The sequence below is a fragment of the Parus major genome, chromosome 1A (genome assembly GCF_001522545.3).
Source record: "Parus major isolate Abel chromosome 1A, Parus_major1.1, whole genome shotgun sequence".
NCBI lineage: Eukaryota > Metazoa > Chordata > Aves > Passeriformes > Paridae > Parus > Parus major.
Window position 1 is genome coordinate 498,103 of NC_031773.1, and position 20,283 is coordinate 518,385.

General features: G+C 47.7%; 1 protein-coding gene across 12 annotated transcripts in view; it reads left to right on the forward strand.

Annotated features, from left to right (window-relative positions):
* LOC107205120 (collagen alpha-1(VII) chain-like) overlaps window positions 1-20,283 on the forward strand; it is a 95,503-nt gene that overhangs the window by 42,764 nt on the left and 32,456 nt on the right. For 10 of the 12 annotated variants that reach the window (XM_033514671.1, XM_033514668.1, XM_033514667.1 and 7 more), the window contains exons 35-55: window positions 327-398; window positions 642-701; window positions 1,636-1,671; window positions 2,181-2,216; window positions 2,455-2,490; window positions 3,061-3,093; window positions 4,385-4,447; window positions 4,750-4,809; window positions 5,528-5,563; window positions 6,756-6,818; window positions 8,889-8,933; window positions 9,148-9,219; window positions 10,530-10,583; window positions 11,776-11,814; window positions 11,989-12,024; window positions 12,738-12,863; window positions 13,426-13,542; window positions 14,983-15,096; window positions 18,601-18,684; window positions 18,852-19,055; window positions 19,834-19,869. In XM_033514671.1, the coding sequence (XP_033370562.1) occupies window positions 327-398; window positions 642-701; window positions 1,636-1,671; window positions 2,181-2,216; window positions 2,455-2,490; window positions 3,061-3,093; window positions 4,385-4,447; window positions 4,750-4,809; window positions 5,528-5,563; window positions 6,756-6,818; window positions 8,889-8,933; window positions 9,148-9,219; window positions 10,530-10,583; window positions 11,776-11,814; window positions 11,989-12,024; window positions 12,738-12,863; window positions 13,426-13,542; window positions 14,983-15,096; window positions 18,601-18,684; window positions 18,852-19,055; window positions 19,834-19,869 (1,422 nt within the window). The remainder of the gene's footprint in view (window positions 1-326; window positions 399-641; window positions 702-1,635; window positions 1,672-2,180; window positions 2,217-2,454; window positions 2,491-3,060; window positions 3,094-4,384; window positions 4,448-4,749; window positions 4,810-5,527; window positions 5,564-6,755; window positions 6,819-8,888; window positions 8,934-9,147; window positions 9,220-10,529; window positions 10,584-11,775; window positions 11,815-11,988; window positions 12,025-12,737; window positions 12,864-13,425; window positions 13,543-14,982; window positions 15,097-18,600; window positions 18,685-18,851; window positions 19,056-19,833; window positions 19,870-20,283) is intronic. The other 2 variants (XM_015629313.3, XM_033514665.1) reach the window with 2 other exon arrangements.

Consider the following 20,283-nt stretch of genomic DNA (forward strand, 5'->3'; position numbering starts at 1 on the left):
CTTTTTCCATTCTATTGTTTTTGCCATATCCCATAAATCAGCCTTTTCCATGGGTCTGGATTCACCATTCCAGACCAGCCTGGGCTCCCAGACTCTGTCTTCCATTGTTTCCCCTTCCTGGGTAAAGCCAGGGATTCATAACTTATTTGTGAGGGAAAAGGAAATTTGGGAATACAAATCCAGCTCTGTAATTCCTCATTTTTAAAGGAATTGCTCAGATGGACAGGTCAGGATAAATATTTCCCTGCAGAATTAAAAATAAACCTTTCCAGTTTGGAGGGGGAAAAAAAAATAAAAAAGATTTGATGATGTTCCTTCCTTTCCAGGGAAAACCTGGTTTGCCAGGCCCTGTGGGGCTCCATGGGGCTCCTGGACTGCCTGGACCACGGGGAGAAAAGGTTGGATAATTCCTGAATCCCTCAGCCCAGGAGAAAAATGAGAGGAATAGTAGGGTGGACCTGTGGGAAGGCATTTTGGGATGTGCCAACATTCCTGGAATTTACTGGCTCTGCTCAGAGCCAAACATTTCCAGAGGAAATTTCTCCCCTCCTGTTTTGCTAAGAAAGACTGTGGAGCAGAAATCTGGGAAGGATGGGTGCTCTGGGATCAGAATTCCTGAGGATTCTGTGCTTTCCTTGCAGGGAATGGCGGGAATTGGCATTCCTGGCACTGCTGGCATGAAGGGGGAGGAAGGAGAGCAGGTGGGTTGGGAATCTTGCAGTGAAATTTGCATTAAAATCCTCTCTAAAACTTTTTTCTCTTTGCTTTTTTTGGGCTGAATTCTCTGTGAATATAATTTTTCTCTAGTTTCTCAGCCTCTTTTGGCTGAACTCTCTGTGGATATAACTTTTCTTTAGTCTCTCAGCTTCCTTTGGGCTGAATTCCTCGTGGGATCCTCTCTCATGGGGAGTCTCACTTATCTCAGTCCTTATTATTCGATAAAAACTCCCGGGCTCATTCGATTCTGGTTTCTTGTGTTTATTGAAGGATCTTTACAAAAACTTGGCAGGTTTATCTAGACTAACTGCACAAGCTTAAATCACCACAGCCTGGCTCATCTCGTTCTAATGATACAAAATGGCCTCGAACCACGTGGTCTTTTCACCTTTATATCAGTTTTTACTCTATTAACTACAGACACGTGTATTGTTATTATATCTCAACAAATAAGTTTTCTGTATCTACTCACGTAATTAAAAGTGCGACTAACTCTAAACCAATCATATTTTGTGCTTCTAAAAACTGCAGAAGCATGGAGAAGGATTAAAAACTACACTCTTTTTCTTCTATCTTTACGTGTGAAACTCTCTTAAAATCTATATTTTCACTTCAGTGTCAAATGAAACAATTTTATACTTTCTATTTAATTTCTTACTAACTCTGGCTTGCTCAGGGATATTTGGGAGCTTTTCTGTCAATATTATATATGATTGAAGTATTTTTTAAAGAATTGTATAGACAGAGAAATGTCCCTGCATTTCTAGACTCCTACACTCTCGGAGTGTTGAGTGTCTCCAAAGCCTCCTCCAGTTTAGGTTTGTCTTGGAATCCCGTGGTTCCACATGGAAAGGGTGAGAGAAGGGAAGATTTGGGGTTTAAAGTTGGAGCTTTCACTGTTTCTTCTGTTGTTTTCAGGGAACAATGGGACCTCCAGGAGCACCAGGACCAAAGGTGGGTGCTGAAATCCTGAACCCAAATTCCCGGGGCTGGAATTCACGTTCCAAGGAAATTTTCTGCTCCTAACCAACACCGTAATTAATCATCATAATAATTCCTGTGGGAATCATTGGATCATGGAATGGCTGGGTTGGGAGTGACCTTCCAAGGCCACCTGGTCCAAACCCTCTGGACTGAGCAGGGACACCAGCCTGACCTGGAGCCTTCCCTCAAAAGCAAAGAAAGGGAATAATTTCCCACTCCCTGGACTCTGGAATTCCCTGCTGCCAGGAGAGACCTGGAATGTCAGCAGTCTGGGATATTTTAAATAATTTTAAATAACAAATGGCACTTCCGTGGCCAGGGAGACTCCAGAGTCCCAGGCTGGAAGAGCTGTCCTGTAATTGATGGAAAATTGAGTTGAAGAGCTCCATTCCCCCTTCCCTCCCTCTGGATGGCAGCAGGAACCAAAACTGCTGGATCTGTTTTCATTCTGGTGAAAATTCCCTTCTGATTTCTTCCAGGGAATTCCAGGACCTCCAGGGCAGAAGGGAGACCAAGTAAGAGAACATTTGACCAGCTCAGCTGCAATTATCCCGATTTTCCCAGCTTGTTCCCTGTGGGATCCAGCAGGGATATCCTTGAGCTCAGTTTTCCCCTCTCCTTGGCTCTTGTGCTTCTGAGATGAGTTTGGGCATTATTTCGAGGAATAAATGGTGGGAAAGGGATGAGCAAAAAGTTTTCCCCACTTCACATTTTTCATTCCATTGGCCACCGTTCCTTCCTCTTGCCTTGCAGGGAAATCCAGGATTTCCAGGTGCTCCAGCCTTGGAGGTAACTTGGAGTGGTTTAGAGCCCTTCTTGTCCTTCAGCTGTGCAGCCTCCATCCCAAAATGCCAGGAATCCAAGAGTTGTGTCCCACAGAACCGTGGGAAGAACACTCAGACCTTTTCCCTGACCCTCCAGCCAACTTTGTCCTCTTCTCCCTCGCTCCACGTCTTGTATTCCCAGTATTCCCATTGTCCCCTCAAAGGAGCTCCACTGCCTGTCCAGGAAACAAAAGGATAAAAATTCCCACCACTGAATCCGTGTGCTCCAGGCCTGTCCCTGCTCAAGCTCCTCATCCACAGGGATGAGCCCTGCTGGACACCCACAGCTCTCCATGACCCTCCAAATTCCAGCTTTAAGGAGAAACCTCAGTGGTGGCCACCTCTGTGTCCCATAACAATTCTGATCCCATAACAATTCTGATCCCATAACAATTCTGATCCCATAACAATTCTGATCCCATAACATTCCTTGCTTTGGAAAACATACCATGAAAAGGAGATTTTAAAATTGATTTTATTATTTTTTTTTCCCCACCAATAACTGAGGATTTCTGTGATTTCCTCTTCTCCTCAGGTTTTGGGACCTCCAGGCAAGAAAGGTGTCAAGGTAAGACTGATGTTTAATTAAATACTTAATTAGCATTGCTTGAAAAGGCAAGATCTTCTCTTGGAAAAGCAGAGGTTGTTCCATGTTTCCTGAATTCCATCGCCTTTGTGATTGACTGGAGAGGAGAGAGTGGAAAAATCTTGTCCTGGGGATATTTCCCTTGCTTTAATTCACGTTTTGTACCTGGTATTGTCATTCTAGCCTTAGTCCAGGGGAAATTTTGGAATTTCAGAAGGAAGACATCATTCAAGCACACATCCAGCCCAATCCCAGAAGATACTTCCAGCCAAGGGAGGCTAAAATCAGGGATAGAAGAGGCTGGAAGGGATTCTTGGATTCTCCAATCCCACCTCCTGCTCAAAGCAGGCCCACTCCAAAGCTGGGTCAAGTCTCCTGTGCTGAGAATTCCCATGGATGGAGAATTCCCATGGATGGAGAATTCCCATGGATGGAGAATTCCCACATCTTTAGGCCCCTGATCCAGAGTTTGGCCTCACTAGGAGAAAACTGAGTTTCCCAAACCAAGGAGCTCTCAGTCCCAGAGCTGTTCCCTGGCTGTATTGTCCATATTTTCCGGCTGTTTTTGAGAATTCCAATCACTTTCTCATTGGTTTTGAGGTACAACATGACCTGGAATATTTTAAATTTAATTTTTTAACTTTTCTTTTTTCAGTCTTGCTCTCTTATTGCCATCCTGCCAAAAACCTTCAGTCTGTGAGAAGGATTTACTGCAGGACAGATTCCCCTTGGATTTTCCATGGAAATTCCCTACAGTGCTTCAGACATCCCTCATTCCATAGACACAACAAATTTTGACTTTTTTTGCTGGGATTACACATTGGAATCACCTCCTTTGATTGATCTCAGACTGCTTAACCTTGGCTGGCAAAAATCCTTCTTTTTTTTTTTAGGCTTTAGTGACCTGGGAATTTTGCTCTGGCCTTACAGTGGGATGTGGCCTGGAATATCTGAATTTTTTTTTTTATTATTCCTGATACTTCACTGCCAACCTGCAGAGAAATGACAGATGTTCATTTTATTCAGTTTAAACCAGTAAAAATGTGTTCTTGATGCTTTGTAGTGTGGCAAAATCTATGATGAACTTTGGATGGCAGAAGGCAGAATGGGAAAAAATTCGTTATAAATCCAGGATGAAGAGATGGGTTGATTTGGAAAAGGATTTTTTTCCAGGGTGCATTAGAAGTGCAAAATGCAGCCCCAAGGAGTCACAGGAACAGGGCTTGGCTTCCTGCAGGATATTCTTGGTCTCAGGTGTGTCTTTTATTCCCAGGGAGATCCTGGACCAGCTGGACCGCGAGGAGACAAAGGAGTCCCGGGAGAAAAAGGGGAGAAGGTGATGACCCTGCACTTCCTTTAGGGATAAAAGGATTTATTTTGTTTGTGGCCACCGAGGAAACTCTGAGGGAGATGGAATTTCCTCCCCAGGTCATCCATCCAGGAATCCAGGGGGAAACTTCCATGTGTAGAAATCCAAATCTCTTGGAAAGGAAATCGGGGAGGGAGGAAATGCTCAGCTCCTGGTCCATGGGGATGGAAATACCTTGGATCTGCTCTGGCTTTTCCTGCTCTGTGGAGATTTGTCCTGAACTTGGCAAAGCTGCCTTGGCAAGACCCTGTATCCCTTTGTTTTTTCAGGGAAGTCCAGGATTTGGAATTCCTGGTCAGCCTGGGCTGAAGGGGGACATCGGTGACAGGGTGAGTGGGACAGTGGGGTGGGTCTGGAATGGGAAGGACTCAGGGGACAAACTCGGAGGTTTAGGGACAAAATCCCTCCGTCACCTCCATGGATTTGTCAGCCTTCCGCCCGGAGGAGATGGACATGGGGGAGGTGACAAGGAACTGGGCTGGTGACCCTGTGGAGCTCTGGGGGTCATGAGCTCTGTCCTCAGGTCAGGTGCAAATCCCCCAAAATGTGGAGAATTCCTCATGACTGGAGAAAAACACAGATGGTCAATGCTCAACTGCTGACCCTGTGGACAGAATCCAATCTTGGTGGACAGAATCCAAGCAAGTCCCATTTCCAATTATTTCCTCTCCTGAAAGTCACCTTGATCTTCATCTTCCTGACTTTTGTGTCTAGAAAGGTTTTGGTGGCTCCCATGTGACTTCACTGATGTCCAGGATGGGTTGGGTTAATCCTTGCTGTTCCCTTCTCCACGGACATCACAGTCCACTTCCTTTTAATCCAGCAAAAATTGTCAAATCCCAATATTTATGGATGAGAATCCTTTGGAAGAGGGTTGGGAAACTGAAAATATCGATGGTTTCAAAGTGTGGGCGACAGGAGACACCTTTGGACAGGGCAGGCTTGGTGCAGCCCCTCGTGGGACATTCCCTGTTTTCCCCTTCTCTGATTTTAGCTGCTGACACCTGGAATTGTCTTACCTGTGTCATTCCTTCTGTATTTCTGCAGGGAAATGTGGGATTGTCTGGGAAGCCAGGTCAGAAGGTGAGTCCATGGAATGCTTTGTTCCCTGTGAGGGTGGTGAGGCCCTGGCACAGAATTCCCGGAGCAGCTGTGGCTGCCCCTGGATCCCTGGAAGTGTCCAAGGTCAGGTTGGAGGGGACTTGGAGCACCCTGGGATAGTGGAAGGTGTCCCTGCCCATGGCAGGGGGTGCAACCAAGTGGTCTTAGAGGTTCCTTCCAACATCTTTGCTCAGGCCTTACAAAATTCCTGCTAATCCTCACCTGCAGGATTTTTCCCAGGAAAAGTTCAAACAAGTCAAGAAATTTCTGGAAAAGATCCCACCCATGGCATTTCTTCAGTGAGTGCCTCACTGTGAGCATTCCTCAAACAGGGATCTCCCCAGACTTGGCTGGAGGAGGGTTTGGATTTGGGAATTGTTCTGTAGATCAGTGAATGGAATTTTTAGGCCAGATCCGCTCCCAGGGCATGGAAAAATGGGACGTCACAAGAGATAATTGGGATGCAGCCAAGCCAGGAGGTGTTAACGAGATGTGTTAATGAGGCTGCAAAGTGGAGGCAAGGAGAGATATTTGGGGTTGGGAGAAGGCCTGGAGAGTGTCACAAATTTCCCAGATTTCATGGGATATTCCAAACTGGGAGAGACCCACAAGGATCATCCAATCCAGCTCTTAAGGAAATGGGATCAAATCCATGACCTTGTGGGACAAACATCAGAGCAGATGAGGACCCATCCATGAGAGCTCAGCTGATTTAAATGGGAATAAAAATTAAAACATGGAATGGGAACTGGTCCTGTGTCCAACACTGGATCCGTCTCGAGACTCTGCTTATCTGAGCTGCTCCTGGAGGTGGAGAACCTCAGGAGATTCTGTCCTGAGTGAATTCCAGGGATGGCTGTGGAGTCTGGATAGATCAGGTTAGAGCTGGATGCTTTCCAGCCCAATAACCCTGCAAAAATAATAATACTATAATTAAATAAATTGAAATACTATAAATATGTATTATTAAATAAATCAAAATAAACTAGATATTAATAATAGAAATCCTGCAATCCCAGCCATTCCTAGCACAGGGTAAATGCTCCGAGCCCAAACTTCATCCAGGATTGTGGAAGCCTCTCCGTGACCCTGGATGTGCTGTTGGAATCTGCCCCTCAGTGTGGGAGGGCTCTGGAATGCAGGACAGGAATGTGACAAGTCTTGTTTCCTTTAGGGGGAGAGAGGTGAACCAGGATTCCCTGGAAAACCAGGAGAGGCCGGGCTGAGAGGAAAAGATGTGAGTAAAGGCAGGATCCAGGGGGATGGAGCTGCTGATCCCTTGGGACCAACCAACAGCCCCAGCTCTGCCCTGCAATGGCAAACAAGGAACAACTTTTCCTCCTTGTTATCCAACATCAGTTCCCAGAGCAGCTGTGGCTGCCCCTGGATCCCTGGAAGTGTCCAAGGCCAGCTTGGATGGGGCTTGGAGCAACCTGGGATAGTGGGAGGTGTCCCTGCCCATGGCAGAGGGTGGCACTGGATGGGCTTTAAGGTCCCTTCCAACCCAAATGATTCTGGGATTCTTTGATCAGGATTTTTGTCACTGAGTCACATCTGCTTGATGTGGATTTAGCACGAGGTGCAGCCACACCAGCCCTGAGAGGTTCACTTCTGGTTCTGGGCCTCAAATTATCTCAACTTGGAAAGGATCCATAAAAATCGTGGAGCCCAGGTCCCTGCTCCTCACAGAACTGCCTAAATAATTACCTCTTGTGGCCAAACAAGGTGGGCCCTCACAAAAACATCAGAAGAAGCTTCCAGAAATTTCTTCTGACCCCAGTGAAGAGCTTTCCTCAGCTCTGACAGCTGGGTTGATCCCTGGAAATGGAATAGGATCCCTATTAAGAGTTCCTTTTTGGGATCAAATGAGGTGGCCCCGTGGAAAAACAAGGTGGCTCCTCACAAAAACCAGGTGGCCCCTCGGAAAAACAAGATGGCCCCTCGGAAAAACAAGATGGCCCCTCGGAGAAACAAGATGGCCCCTTGGAGAAACAAGATGGCCCCTCAGGAAAACAAGATGGCTCCTTGGAAAAACAAGATGGCCCCTCACAAAACTAAGGTGGCTCCTTGCAAAACCAAGATGGCTCCTCGCAAAAACAAGACAGCTCCTGGCAAAAACCAGGTGGCCCCTCACAAAAACCAGGTGGCCCCTCACAAAAACATCCTGACTGGCTTCTGGAAAACTGGATTTTTATCCATTGAGCTTGACTTCACCGAATCTGGAATATCCCTGTGGTCAGTTTGGGTCACCTGTCCTGGCTCTGTCTCCTCCCAACCTCCCATGAATTCCCAACTTTTCTCCTGGGAAACCTCTCCTGACCACAGTCAGTGAAGAGCTTTCTCCCAAGGGTTGGGTCGATCCCTGGACACCAAGTGGAATAGGATCACCCAAGGAAATCTTGGGAACAAAGGAAGCGGCTGCATTCCAACAGCCCTGACTTCGGAGTTGTGATTCCAGGACAAGAGCTCTGAGTTGGAAATGATGGGAAAAAACTTGGGAAAACCCAGCACTTTTGTGTTGGAGGGAGAACCAGGGAGGAAAGGCTCCTCTGGGACTGAGGTGATCCCATCCCTTCCCAAGGTGCTGGGAGAACAGCAGCTGGAAAATGAAACCTTTGGATTTGTCCTGAAGTTTTTTGTAAAATTTTTGTAGAATGTCCTGCTCATTTTGTTTCCTGTTTATTTCTCCTTAAGTGAGGCTGTGGAGAATCCTCTTCACCTTTCTTTTATCTTGGATTTCACATTCCAAAAGGCTGGAATGCAAAAGCCAAAAAATAACTAAACTGGTTTTTGGGGGTTTTTGGGGTTTTTTTTCCTGGGAGATGCTGAAAACAGAGTGCCATGAATGGAATCCCAAAATATCCCGAGTTGGAAGGGACCCACCAGGATCATCCAGTCCAACTCCTGGCCCTGCACAGGACACTCCAACAATACCACCCTGTCCCTGAGATCATTATCCAAACATTCCTGGAGCTCAGAACAGTGGGATTTGATGGCAACCACCTCATCCTACTCCTAAATTTCAATATTCCAGTCACCCCACACCTTGTGCCCCTTTCTCCTCATTTGTGGGAATGCTGTAAAACACCATCCCGAATTTAAGACATCCCAGATATCCCAAAACCTGCCTCTTATCCCCGTTTTCCAGGCATTAAGCAGGGCTAAAGAGATTTAATCTCCATCAGAGCCCCTGGAATGTTTCATGGACTCGGTTCTCTCCCTTTAAACCCTTTCCTCCAGGTTTAAGTGCAACAAAATTCCTATCACTTGATGGGAAAACATTTGGAAAGCTGCTCCTCTCTTTTAGGGAGAAGCTGGAGTCCCTGGAGAGCCAGGAGTGAGAGGAATCAGGGTAATAATTCCTTTTTTCTCACTATTATTATCATTTCCTGCCCTGCAGAGTGGTGGGCCTGCTCTGTTCCCCCTCTCCATCCCAGTGTCCAAATATCCACTTCCAAATATTCCTTTCCTGTGGGAAAAATAATATTTTCCTTGCTGTTTTCCTTTTCTGAGCTGCTCCTTGGGCTCAGTTTGTGATTTTTTTCTCTTTCAATCTCTTCTTGCAGGGTCCTCCTGGACTTCCAGGACGACCTGGAGAGCAGGGAATGAAAGGAGATCCAGGAGAATCTGGAAAAGATGTAAGGAATCCCTGAAGGAGCAGCCGGGAGAGGGTGGATTTTGGGAGATTTAGTTATATAGAATATAATTATAATTATAATATCATATTATATAATTTCATATCATATATAAATATACTATTATAAAATATAATATTATATAAATATAGTACTATATAAATATAATGTATATTATAAAAATAATAATATTATATTTATATTTATCAATTTATTCATATATAGTATTTTATTTATATAATATAAATATTTATATAATATAAATATAATATATTTTATAATTTATTTTATAGATATAATATTTATATATTATATATTATATATTATATATATATAAATAAATTTATATTTATTTATGTTTATTCCCAGCATTATAAATAAATAATATTTATTTCTTCAGATTTGGGTTGGATGGATCCAACATGGATAGATCCAGCAGAGATGGATTCACTCCATCCTTTTTTCATCCCCACAGAAAAAAAAAAATCAGGGAAAATATTACCAAATTTCTCATGACTTTACCTAAATCTGATCCAGGAGATTCCTGAAAATATCAAAGCAACTTCTCTCCCTCTTCCACCTTTCTCCCTGTGTCCATATTAACAAGAATTGGGAGTTTAAATTTGTAATTGAATTATTTAATTTACTTTCTTTAATTATTTAATTTCATTTATTGCCTTTATTTTATTGAATTATTTAATTTATTTTGAATTTTATTTATTCTTGCTGTTTATTCTGCGGGGACAGGGAAGAACACGAGGCAGAACAGCGACAGCAGCAATTCCCAAGAAATTTTGCTGGGAGGGAAAACTCATTCCCAGAGGTCCAAAGGGTGTCTTTGGATGGATCCTTTGCAGCCATTCCTGCCAGATTCCCGATTTACCTCACAGGACTCGTGTCCTGAGTCACAGGGAAAATGGGATTGGGGAGAAAAGCTGCAGGAAATATCCCCATGGATCCAAAACAGATCCATCCCAGGCCTTCCCAAAGAAATGGTGTTGCTTCCTCAGCCAAGATGGGGTGGCAGGGAAATAAAAGCAAAATTTGGGTTGCACGTGAGGTAATTCCATTGTTCTAGGTGGGATAGCAAGGGAAAAAGGAAAAGCAGGAAAACTCCCAGGAATGTGGGCCCTTCTGAAGGTCAAGCTTCAAGTGAGGAGCAGAATTGCTCCAAATTGAACTTAAAAATGGGAATTAGGGAGACACAAGAAGGGGTTGGTTGGTCCCTCTGGAAAAGGTGGCGTTAGTTTGGGATCAGCTCCCAGGAAATGAGAATTTTAGAGGGGAGCTAACACATTCCTGCTGGTTTTCAGGGAGATCCTGGGAAGGACGGCCTGAGAGGTGAAAGAGGCCCCCCAGGTCCAAAGGTAAGTCATGAGTCCACATTTTTGTGGTGGTGCCACCACCTTGGGCAGATCAGAGGGGAGGAAAACCCAATTCAGGTCTCCTCTGACCCCAAAAAAATTTTGGGATTTCAAAGCAGAGCTTCTGGGATGGGCTCGAGAATTGGTGGCCACACCGTGGCCGTGGTCCCACATCTCCACAGAGCTTCTTTAGGAAGAAGAATGTTCTTCAGGAGTCAAACGGGATAAATTTCTGGAATGTTCACAGATTGTTCCTTCCTCTCCTCCTCCTGCAAGCTGGAGGGCGCATGGAAAGGGGCGGAAGGAGGAATGGCTTCAGATCCCACACATCCGAGATCTTTAGATGTGGGAACAGCTCCTTCCTTAATGGAGAGGTTCTGCAGGAAGCAGCACCAGTGAGGACAGGGAGAATTCCTGGTTGCCACGAGATCCAGACCTTTGGAAAAGCAACGATTTATCCAGGGGACGTGCATCCCAAATTCTCCCTGGCACACCTTGGCTGGAGATGCCATCGGGGCCTTCCTGGTGCCCTTCATTCCACCGGAATCTGTCGATGCAGAAGCCAGATTTCAGTGAAATGAAGCCCCTCAGAGAGGCAGGTCAGCCCCACCTCAGCTGATGTTCCTCACCCCAGGAGCCTCCAGGCTGGACTTCCCAAACCCCTGCAGCTCATCCATGATTTCATCTGCGCACAATCCAAGATCTCTCACCTGCAGATGGAATTCCATCGCTGTGGGAGCCCATCCCACTGGAGATGTTGGGGCCAGCCACGTGTGGGGCCAGCAGCACCGTGGCCACCTCCAGAAGGGACCACCAACCCCAGGGACACCTTGGCCATCATCCTCATTGGTGTCCTCTGCACCGGTGGCACTGAGGGACCTCAGAAATCTTCCCTTTTCCACACATTTGTGGCCAGGAGGTGGAGAAGGGGATGGAGCAAAGCTCTGATCCAAACCTCACTTGGATGCTGCTCACGGGCCAGCCTTTCCCTACAAAATCCAGCTGTGCCTGTGCCCAGTGGAGGAGGGAGGGAGCCTATGGAGCAGGGTGGGATTCAAACCCCTAAATGGGATTTATCTGGGATTATGGAGCGGGCTGGTGGCAGATGAAGGGCCAGATATGGGATTACTCCCCTTCCTCTTCTTGCTCCTCATGGAAATAATGGAATTAACGAGCCGATCTTGTTTATTCCAAGGGAGAACCAGGCCCGCCAGGAAAAGGAGTGGAAATGAAGGTAAATAAATCAAAATTAAAGACCATATGAACGTTGGAAGGGCCTCCCTCTCTGTCTGGGTTGGGATGGCAGAGGGGACCCAACGTGTGTCCCCTTGGCCATCTGCCACCTCCAGGAGAAACCTCCTGGAAAGCAGAGGGGGAGAAGTTGGGACCTTTTTTTTCCCCTTTGCAGGACCTGGAGAAGCTTTTTGAGGCGTACGGGATCAAGGTAGGAGATCCTTTTTCCTTCCTCCTGACCAGGGGTTGTAATTTGGCTTTTCCATCTCTTCCCTCTGGAATCCTGGAGGTGACATTTGCTCCCCCAGCAATCCCAGGAAGGTTCATTCCATTTCCTTTTCCAGGTTGTATTTAAATACTTCTGGGACAGGTTTTTTGCTGCCGTTTTATGGGGTGGGTGGTGGCTTTGAGGCCTCTGTGACAGTGACACTTGGACCCTAAAGCCCCTCTAATTCCAACCTCAACACCTTCCACCATCCCAGGTTGCTCCAAACCCCATCCAGCCTGGCCTTGGGCACTTCCAGGGATCCAGGGGCAGTTGTAGCTTCTCTGAGAATTCTGTTCCAGCTCCTCCCCACCCTCACAGCCAAAAATTCCTTCCCAATATCCAACCCAAATCCTCATTCAGTTTCAAACCCTTCCCTCTTGTCATATCCCCATATTCTCATGGGAAAAGCCACCCTCCCTCTTTTTTAAGTTCTGAAAGTTCTGAAAGGCCACAAATGTGGGGTTTTTATTTAAGAGAGACCCAAGGATCAGCTCCTTGATCCCAAACCTGAATTTAAACCATCCCTCGGCTGTCCCTGCCCTGTGAGCCCCTGGGAATCTGTCATTCCTTGTTTTGGGGTGGCTGCTCTCGGATTGTCACGCCTTGGAGACAGGAGGGTGGCACTGGGCTGCCTCACTGGTGTGCTCCGGTTCCAGCTGGCGCTGCTGAGGGACCTCTCCAACGCGATCCTGCGGGATGGGCTGGATCAGCTCCTGTGGCACTGGGGTGGCTCCAGGACGAGCAAAACTTCCAGGGAAAACCAGGCAGCCGTGCCTGTCACCGTGAGTAGTGTCACCTGCCGGGGGTGACAGACCTCCAGGGAATGAGGGAGATGGGAATGAGACACCTGAGGTGGCAGGGTCACCTCTGTCCTCGAGTGGGTGGCTCGGGAGAGGCCACGGCTGGCAGCGGGATCTGGGATCTTTGGGATAAAAGGATACAAAACTTTCATTTTTTTAGTGGGAATGAAGGAATCAGTCAAGCTTTGTTGTTCATAGAAACCGTTCCCAAAGCCACCAAGGTGTCCTCATGCCCTCTGGGAAATTTTGGAGTGGTGGGTGTGGGGATGGGAGCACTGAAAGGGAAAATGAGGGGGGTCTGGACAGGAAAAGTGATCCCAGGAAGGGATGAGGATTCCTTGGAAGGAAAGTTTGGATGTGGCCAGCAAGGAATTGCTGCCCACTCGCCCCATCCTGGCTCAGAAGTGTCACCAAGCGGGACAGAGTGTGCTGGAAGGTGGGGAAAGGTTGGAATGAAGCCACCAGGATCCGGCTCCTCACGGGTGTGGATCCTGGGAGCTCAGGGCTGTCACTGTCACACCAATCCCTTGTTTTGGTGTTGCAGGATCCGCTGGTGTCCGACACTTCCCACCGTGTCCTGGCCGGCACCGAGGTGGCAGGAGAAGGACAAAGCCTGGAGCTGGAGGCCCTGGAGGTGCCGCTGTCCGGAGGATTCCCTGAGGTGAAAAGATGAAATTTGGGTTCCCTGAGCAGGAAAGATGAAGTTGGGGTTTTACTGCATCCGGCTCTGGGCTCTCCCAATCAGGGAGGACATAGAGGTGTCCAGGGAATGGAGCTGGGAAGGGCCTGGAGCTCCAGGAGAGGCTGAGGGAGCTGGAAAGGGGCTCAGCCTGGAGAAAAGGGGGATCAGGGGGAATTTCTGGCTCTGCACAACTCCCTGCCAGGAGGGGACAGCCGGGGGGGATTTGGGATCTTATCCCAGGAACAGGGACAGGAGGAGAGGGAACGGCCTCAGGATGGGCCAGGGCAGGCTCAGGGTGGGCAGCAGCAGGAATTTCCCCATGGAAAGGGTGGCCCTGGAAGTGCCCAGGGAGGTTTGGAATTCCCATCCCTGGAGGTGTCCAAGGAGCACCAGGAGGTGACACTCAGAGCTCTGGGCTGGGGACAAGATGGGGATCAGGCACAGCTTGGAACTCCATGGTCTTGGAATTCTTTCCTGTCCTGGGATTCTGTGGAGTGTCTCCTGCCCTGCCAGGGATGGATCCAATCCCGTTGTCAGGATGGATTGGGATTGTCCATGCTGAGACTGCCGGAGCTCCAGGGGCGCTTGGACAACGCTCCCAGGGACAGGGTGGGATTGTTGGGATGTCCTAGGGAGGGCCAGGAGCTGGGACTGGATGATCCCTGTGGGTCACTTCCCACTCAGGAAGATATGATTCCAGATATTCTGTGACTCCAGAGCCCTCATTTGGAGTAACCAGACAAATCCCAGCCACCTGCATCCCGATTAACCGCTCCTTTTTATGGGAATTAGGAATTTATCCACAATTTGAAGGCTTCTCTCCATGCTGGGCTTCCTGTAGGAGGCATCTTCTGGGGTTTTATCTCCCTCTGTGGCTGGATCAGGATGATCCAGTTCCTCAGAGACTTGGACAAGGTGGGATAGGACATCCACTCTCAGCCCCAGGCTCCTCCCGTGTCCTCAGGTTTTTCCCAGATTTTTCCAACCTGGATTAGGACATTTTAGGGCCTTGAGAGGGGAGGTTTTCACCAAGAGACACAACCCTGGAGCCAGCAAAAGCTGGGATTTGGGATACAGAGACCCCAAAACTGTCTCTGCTGAGCTTTGGGAGCCCAACCCAAACTGGAAGAAAGGATTTGGGACCATCAGAGCATCCCTTAATCCCTCAGGGAATCCTTCCTTTTCCATTGCTGCTGATTGGATGGATGCAAAGGAGTTAAAATTCCCAGAGCTTGACTGGACAGATCATTGGAATTTTGAGTTTTTCCTCTATTTTATTGCAGTGGAAAATTAAATTAGAGAGAGGTTTTCAGCGTGGATCAGTGTCAGGGCCTGGGAAAAGGTCCTGCTGTCCATTTTTTTCCATTTTTTCCAGTAATTAATGGAATTTTATCAACATTTATCCATCCTGCTCTGCAGGGCTTGGCTGTGCCCCCACGACACCCGGGAGATCTGCAGGAAAACCATTCCCTGGATTTCCTCCAGCCCTTGGAGGAGAGGCTGGAAGGAGAATCCCAGCAGGACACCAGCCAGGTACGTTTTTCCAAGGATTTCAGACCAGTGATGGACTGGGAAGCGAAACTTAATCCTGATGTGGCTTCTCCATATCTCTGGAGATATGGAATGCTCCTGGAATGGGCAGGAGGCTGATGGGAGTGACAAAAATCCCTTGGGAAATGTTTTGTTGGTTAATTCCACAATTTTGGGGGGGAAACCAGGATAATCCCATTTTATCTGATCCCAACTGGCCACGCCATCCTTGTATTATTCCAGCTTGGAATAATTGAAGAGTTGATGATTCCCAAGACTTTTAAAATGGGGATAATGCAGACTCCAAACAGGGAATTTAAAATTCGCCTCCTACAAGAAGTTTCCTTTTCCTTCCCACTTTCCATGGATATGGAAATTCATGGATACGGTCTCAGGATATTCCACCGATATTCCAGGATATTCCTGCTGTGCTCTGGAGCATCTGAGTCACTTAAAGAGGAGGATTTTAGTGCCTAGGCAGGAATTTAGAGATTTTCTCTGATCCCTAGAATCCCATTTCCCTGTTTTCCTGCACTCCTGGGCAGAGGTTCCCTTCCCAAATCCTGCTCCAAACCCAGCACTCTCCGGTTTGGACATTGTATCCCTGTGGAATTCCTGGAAACACCCAGCAGCAGGACAGCAGTAGCTTTAAAAAGTGAAGGGAAAAATCCCTTGGATATTTCCTTGGAGCTGCAGGAACAGCATCAACAAGGATATTTTTAAGGATGGCAAGACAGGAATAGCTGGAAGAGGAACTTTAGGAAATCCCGCTGTGGTTTATCCAGTTTGCCGAACTCTTCCTTCTGCTCCCATCCCTTTATCCCTGCCCTGGGATTATGAATTCCAGGGTTAATCATGGAGCTGGAATCACGAAGGCTCAGCAGCCACGAGAGGGCTCCCGGCTCAAACGCAAAAACCTGGAGCGGGATCTGCGGCTCTGGAGACGCCGGGATGTGCCAAGAGCATCCCAGGGCTCTGCTTTTCCACCTGGATGCAGCAGTTCCCTCTCCTGGGAATGGTTAAGCTGGAGAACCACAGAGGATGGAGCCCAAATCCCTCGGTTTTTAGAATCGTGGAATGATTGGGGTGGGATTTTAAGGATGATCCCATTCCATCCCTCTGTCACGGGCAGGGACACCTCACACCATCCCAGGCTGCTCCAAGCCCTGTCCAACCTCACCTTGGACATTCCAGGGATCCAGGGGCTGCTCTGGGAATTCCAGCCCAGCCAGGAATTCCTTTCCCAGATCCCATCCATCCCTGCCCTCTGGCAGTGGAAGCCATTCCCTGTGTCCTGTCCCTCCAGGCCTTGTCCCCAGTCCCTCTCCAGCTCTCCTGGAGACCCTCCAGGCCCTGGAATGTTCTGGAAGCTCTCCCTGGATCCTTCTCCTCTCCAGGAGAACATTCCCAGCTCTCCCAGCCTGGTTCCAGAGGGGCTCCAGCCCTGGAGCAGCTCCATGGATTCCTCTGAATTTGCTCCAGCAGCTCCTCCAGTGATCCCTGTTTCATCAGGAGCTTTACAAACACAGAACAATTCCCACAGATTTTTTAGGACACTCCAGACTCCCTCAGCACGACGGGATCTGCATCCCAAGGATGTTTTCCTCTCTTACATTTGGAGTAAAATCCCATTTATCCTCATGGGAAGGGAACAGCAGATTCCAAAGGCTGGGAAAGAGCAGCTCCCACACCCTGGAGATGCCAAGGAGGGATGGAGCCAGATTTCCTGCCGTTTTTCCTGCCTGTTTTCCCAGTAGCAGCAGCAGGAATCACGGATTTCCACCTGCTCCAAGGTTCACGGAGCCTGGAACAACCCAGGAGCTCCATCCCTGAGGAGCAATTCCTGGCAGAAATTAATTGGAAGCAAAGTCGCTCCTGGGAAGAGCGGGATGATCCCAAATCCACGTGTGCGGGACTGGATGCTCATCCATGGATGAGCCACTGCCTTGGGGTTATGGAACCATCCCAAAAAATTCCTGCTCCTCCACCCACGGATTATTCCTTTCCAGAGTTAATTTGGATAAATCCCCCTCATCTCCATATGGATAAACCCACAATTGCTCCCTTTTCCTCCCTGAAATCCTGACTTTTTTTCTATTTTTCCCTTTCCTTTTTTGCAGGAATATTTTTTTTCCTCTCCCTCCTACTTCCCTCCTTTTCTCCCTTCCCTCTTTTCCTTCCCCCTTTTTTTTTTCCCCTCTGCCAGTGACAAATCCTTCCTTGAGGAAGCAGCAGCCTCCCAAATTTTCTTGGAAATGCCTCATTCCTGGAGCAGGAAACTGCCAAAATTACGGAGGAATTAGGGAATTAATGGAGCCCCATTACCTCCAGCAATTTCCCAGAAAATGGGATCCCAGGGAACAAACCTCAGCCAGGTCTTGGCAACCTCTGGAATCTCTGGAATTGCCTCCACGAGGATCTGTGGAGCATTTTAGAGCCATTCCCAGGGAAATGAGCAATGCCTGGGAAGGAGGGATGGGAAAATCCAGGTGATGCCATCCCACGGTGCCATTTCTGGGAGATTTTCCCAAAAATCTCTCAGAATCTGGGAGACTTTTTTATCCCCAAATTTTTTTTATCCCCAAAACCCCACCCTAGATGGGTTTTATCCCCTTGTCAGTGTATCCTTCATCCCTCTTCTATCCCTTTTCCCCTCATGCTCTTCCAGTGAAGAATTCCAGTTTTAATTGGCTCCAAATTGGGTTTTTTTCTTTCCCTTGTGAGCCAGAAATTTGCTGTGTTCATTATCCATGAGGTGGAATTATCCCGTGGTTTGTTAAAATCCGGGAAAACGGGATGATCATCCCTGAAAACCTCACCAAGCTCGCACCCACCAACATTCCCTGGAAGTTTAGGATTTATTTTCCCTGCTTAAACCATCCAAAAATCCATGAAATTAATGGAGGTGAATCCAGATCTTTGTTCCTAAAAAAAAAAAAAAAGGGAATATCCCTAAAAAACTGCACCACATCCTGATTTTTCCTTCTTTTTATTCTCCTGGAAGTGATTGAGGCTTTTATGGCAAATAAATGCAATTTTTGCTTTCGGATCCAAATATTCCCCAAATATTCAGCTCAGGAAAGAATTGCTGGGAATATTCTCGATAGGAATATTCCCATTTTCCCAATGGATCATTTCCTCCTGCTGCTGTGGAAAAGCAGGAACAATTTAGGAGCCAGGTCAGGAATTATTTTCTTTACTTTTTGTGCCGTAAATATTCCAAATTATCAGCAAGGGGCTGATTAACATATGGCCGTTAATTGGCATTAATTGATGGTTTATTCCAATTGGATGCTCCAGGCACAATAAACATGGAGTTGCCTGGGAATGGCCAGAGTAGGGCAGGATTCCAAGTTCCAAGCTGGAATATTTTAGGTGGGGTTTTATCGCTTTGAAAATCGTGGAATTCTTAAGGTTGGAAAAGCTCATTTTGGTTTGTTGGTGGTATTGTTATTATTATTATTATTATTATTATTATTGTTATTATTATTATTATTTTATGTTTAGAACTTCATGGAATCACGGAATGGGTTGGGAGAGATCCTAAAGCCCATCCAGCTCCGTGGGCAGGGACATCTTCCGCTGTCCCAGGTTGTTCCAAGCCCCTTCCAACCTGGTCTTGGCCACTTCCAGGAATTCCAAACTCCCCATTCCCTGGGGATGGAATTTTTTTCCTCCCATCCAATCCAATTCTCTCCTCTGTTGGTTTTGAACCATTCCTTGTCCATAGATCGGGCGCTGTGTTTCCCTTCCCACAGGAAAATGGGAATTCCAACAACAGCTCCATGATCCCAAGGCACAGATCCAGGAGATCTCCCGGGCATGAGGGACACCCCACAAGGATCCCATTCCAGAGCCATCCCTGTGATCCAGGAGGAAGCAGTGCCCCTTCCCTGGAGGCTCCATCACCAGCTCATCCCCCCGGTGCTCCGGGAGCTCAGAAATTCCCGTCGGGATCCACGGTGAGCAATGGAAGTGGATCCCTGTTTTCCCACCGGGGCAAAGCCACAATGAATGTGGAAATTTGGGGATAAATATCCATAAATAAAGCAGGAAACAGCTGCTGCAGGAACCATCTTTTTGGACAAACAGATCCTTCTCCATGAATTTATCCAGGGAAATTAGAGAACAGAATAATCGGGTTTTTGGGGAAAACAGAACCACTGGAATCCCCTGGGAATGTCAAAGATATTTCCCAGTGGGGGTGGTGATAAACCTGCCCATTCCTGACATGCCTGGACATTCCAGGGATATTTACCACAAGATCCCAGAAATGGGGGGGGGGGGGGGGGGGGGAAAGTTGATTTTTATAAAATTTAAGAGCAAAAATTCCCATTCCCAGGAATTAAGGATGGAAAATTCAGGATGGCTTTCTCGTGAATGGATTTATTTGAAAGCAGGGAGTGACCCTCACCCTGCATTCCCAGGAGGAATGAGCTGAGCTCATCCACATCTTTTCCAGAAATTCCAGGGTTAAAATGGGACACCTGGAATTCCTCAGGAATTGCTCAGGAATTCCTTGGTCCTGGCAGCTCCCAGATGTCCCATCCAGGCTGGGGCAGACTGGGGAGCCTGGAGGCCTCCAGAGGATCCTGGTGATCCCTGGAAACCCCCAACTTCCCTCTGGGATTCCCCACTTCCCATTCCTCACTTCCCATTCCTCAGAGGTGTCTTTTCCATGGCTCAAGGAAAAGTTTTCCCGGCTGCTCTCACGCTTCCCTCTCCTCTTTTTAATCCAAGGCATATCCAGGCCCTCATCGTCCAAGGAGAATTAAGGTACGGAATTCCTTCTGTCCTGCTCTCATCCCTGGGAGGAGACAGCTGCTCCTTTCTCCCAGCCCATCCCATCAATCCCATCCCATCCCATCAATCCCATCCCATCAGTCCCATTCCAGTGATCCCATGGATCCCATCCCCCTGATCACATCCCATCCCATCGATCCCATCCCAGGGATCCCATCCCACCCATCCCATCCCATCTCATGGATCCCATCCCAGGAATCCCATCCCAGGAATCCCATGGATCTCATCCCCCTATCCCATCCCACGGATCCCATCCCACCCATCCCATCCCATCCCAGGGATCCCATCCCAGGGATCCCATCCCATGGATCCCATCCCATCAATCCCATCCCATCCTATCCCATCCCAGGAATCCCATCCCAGGGATCCCATCAGTCCCATCCCATC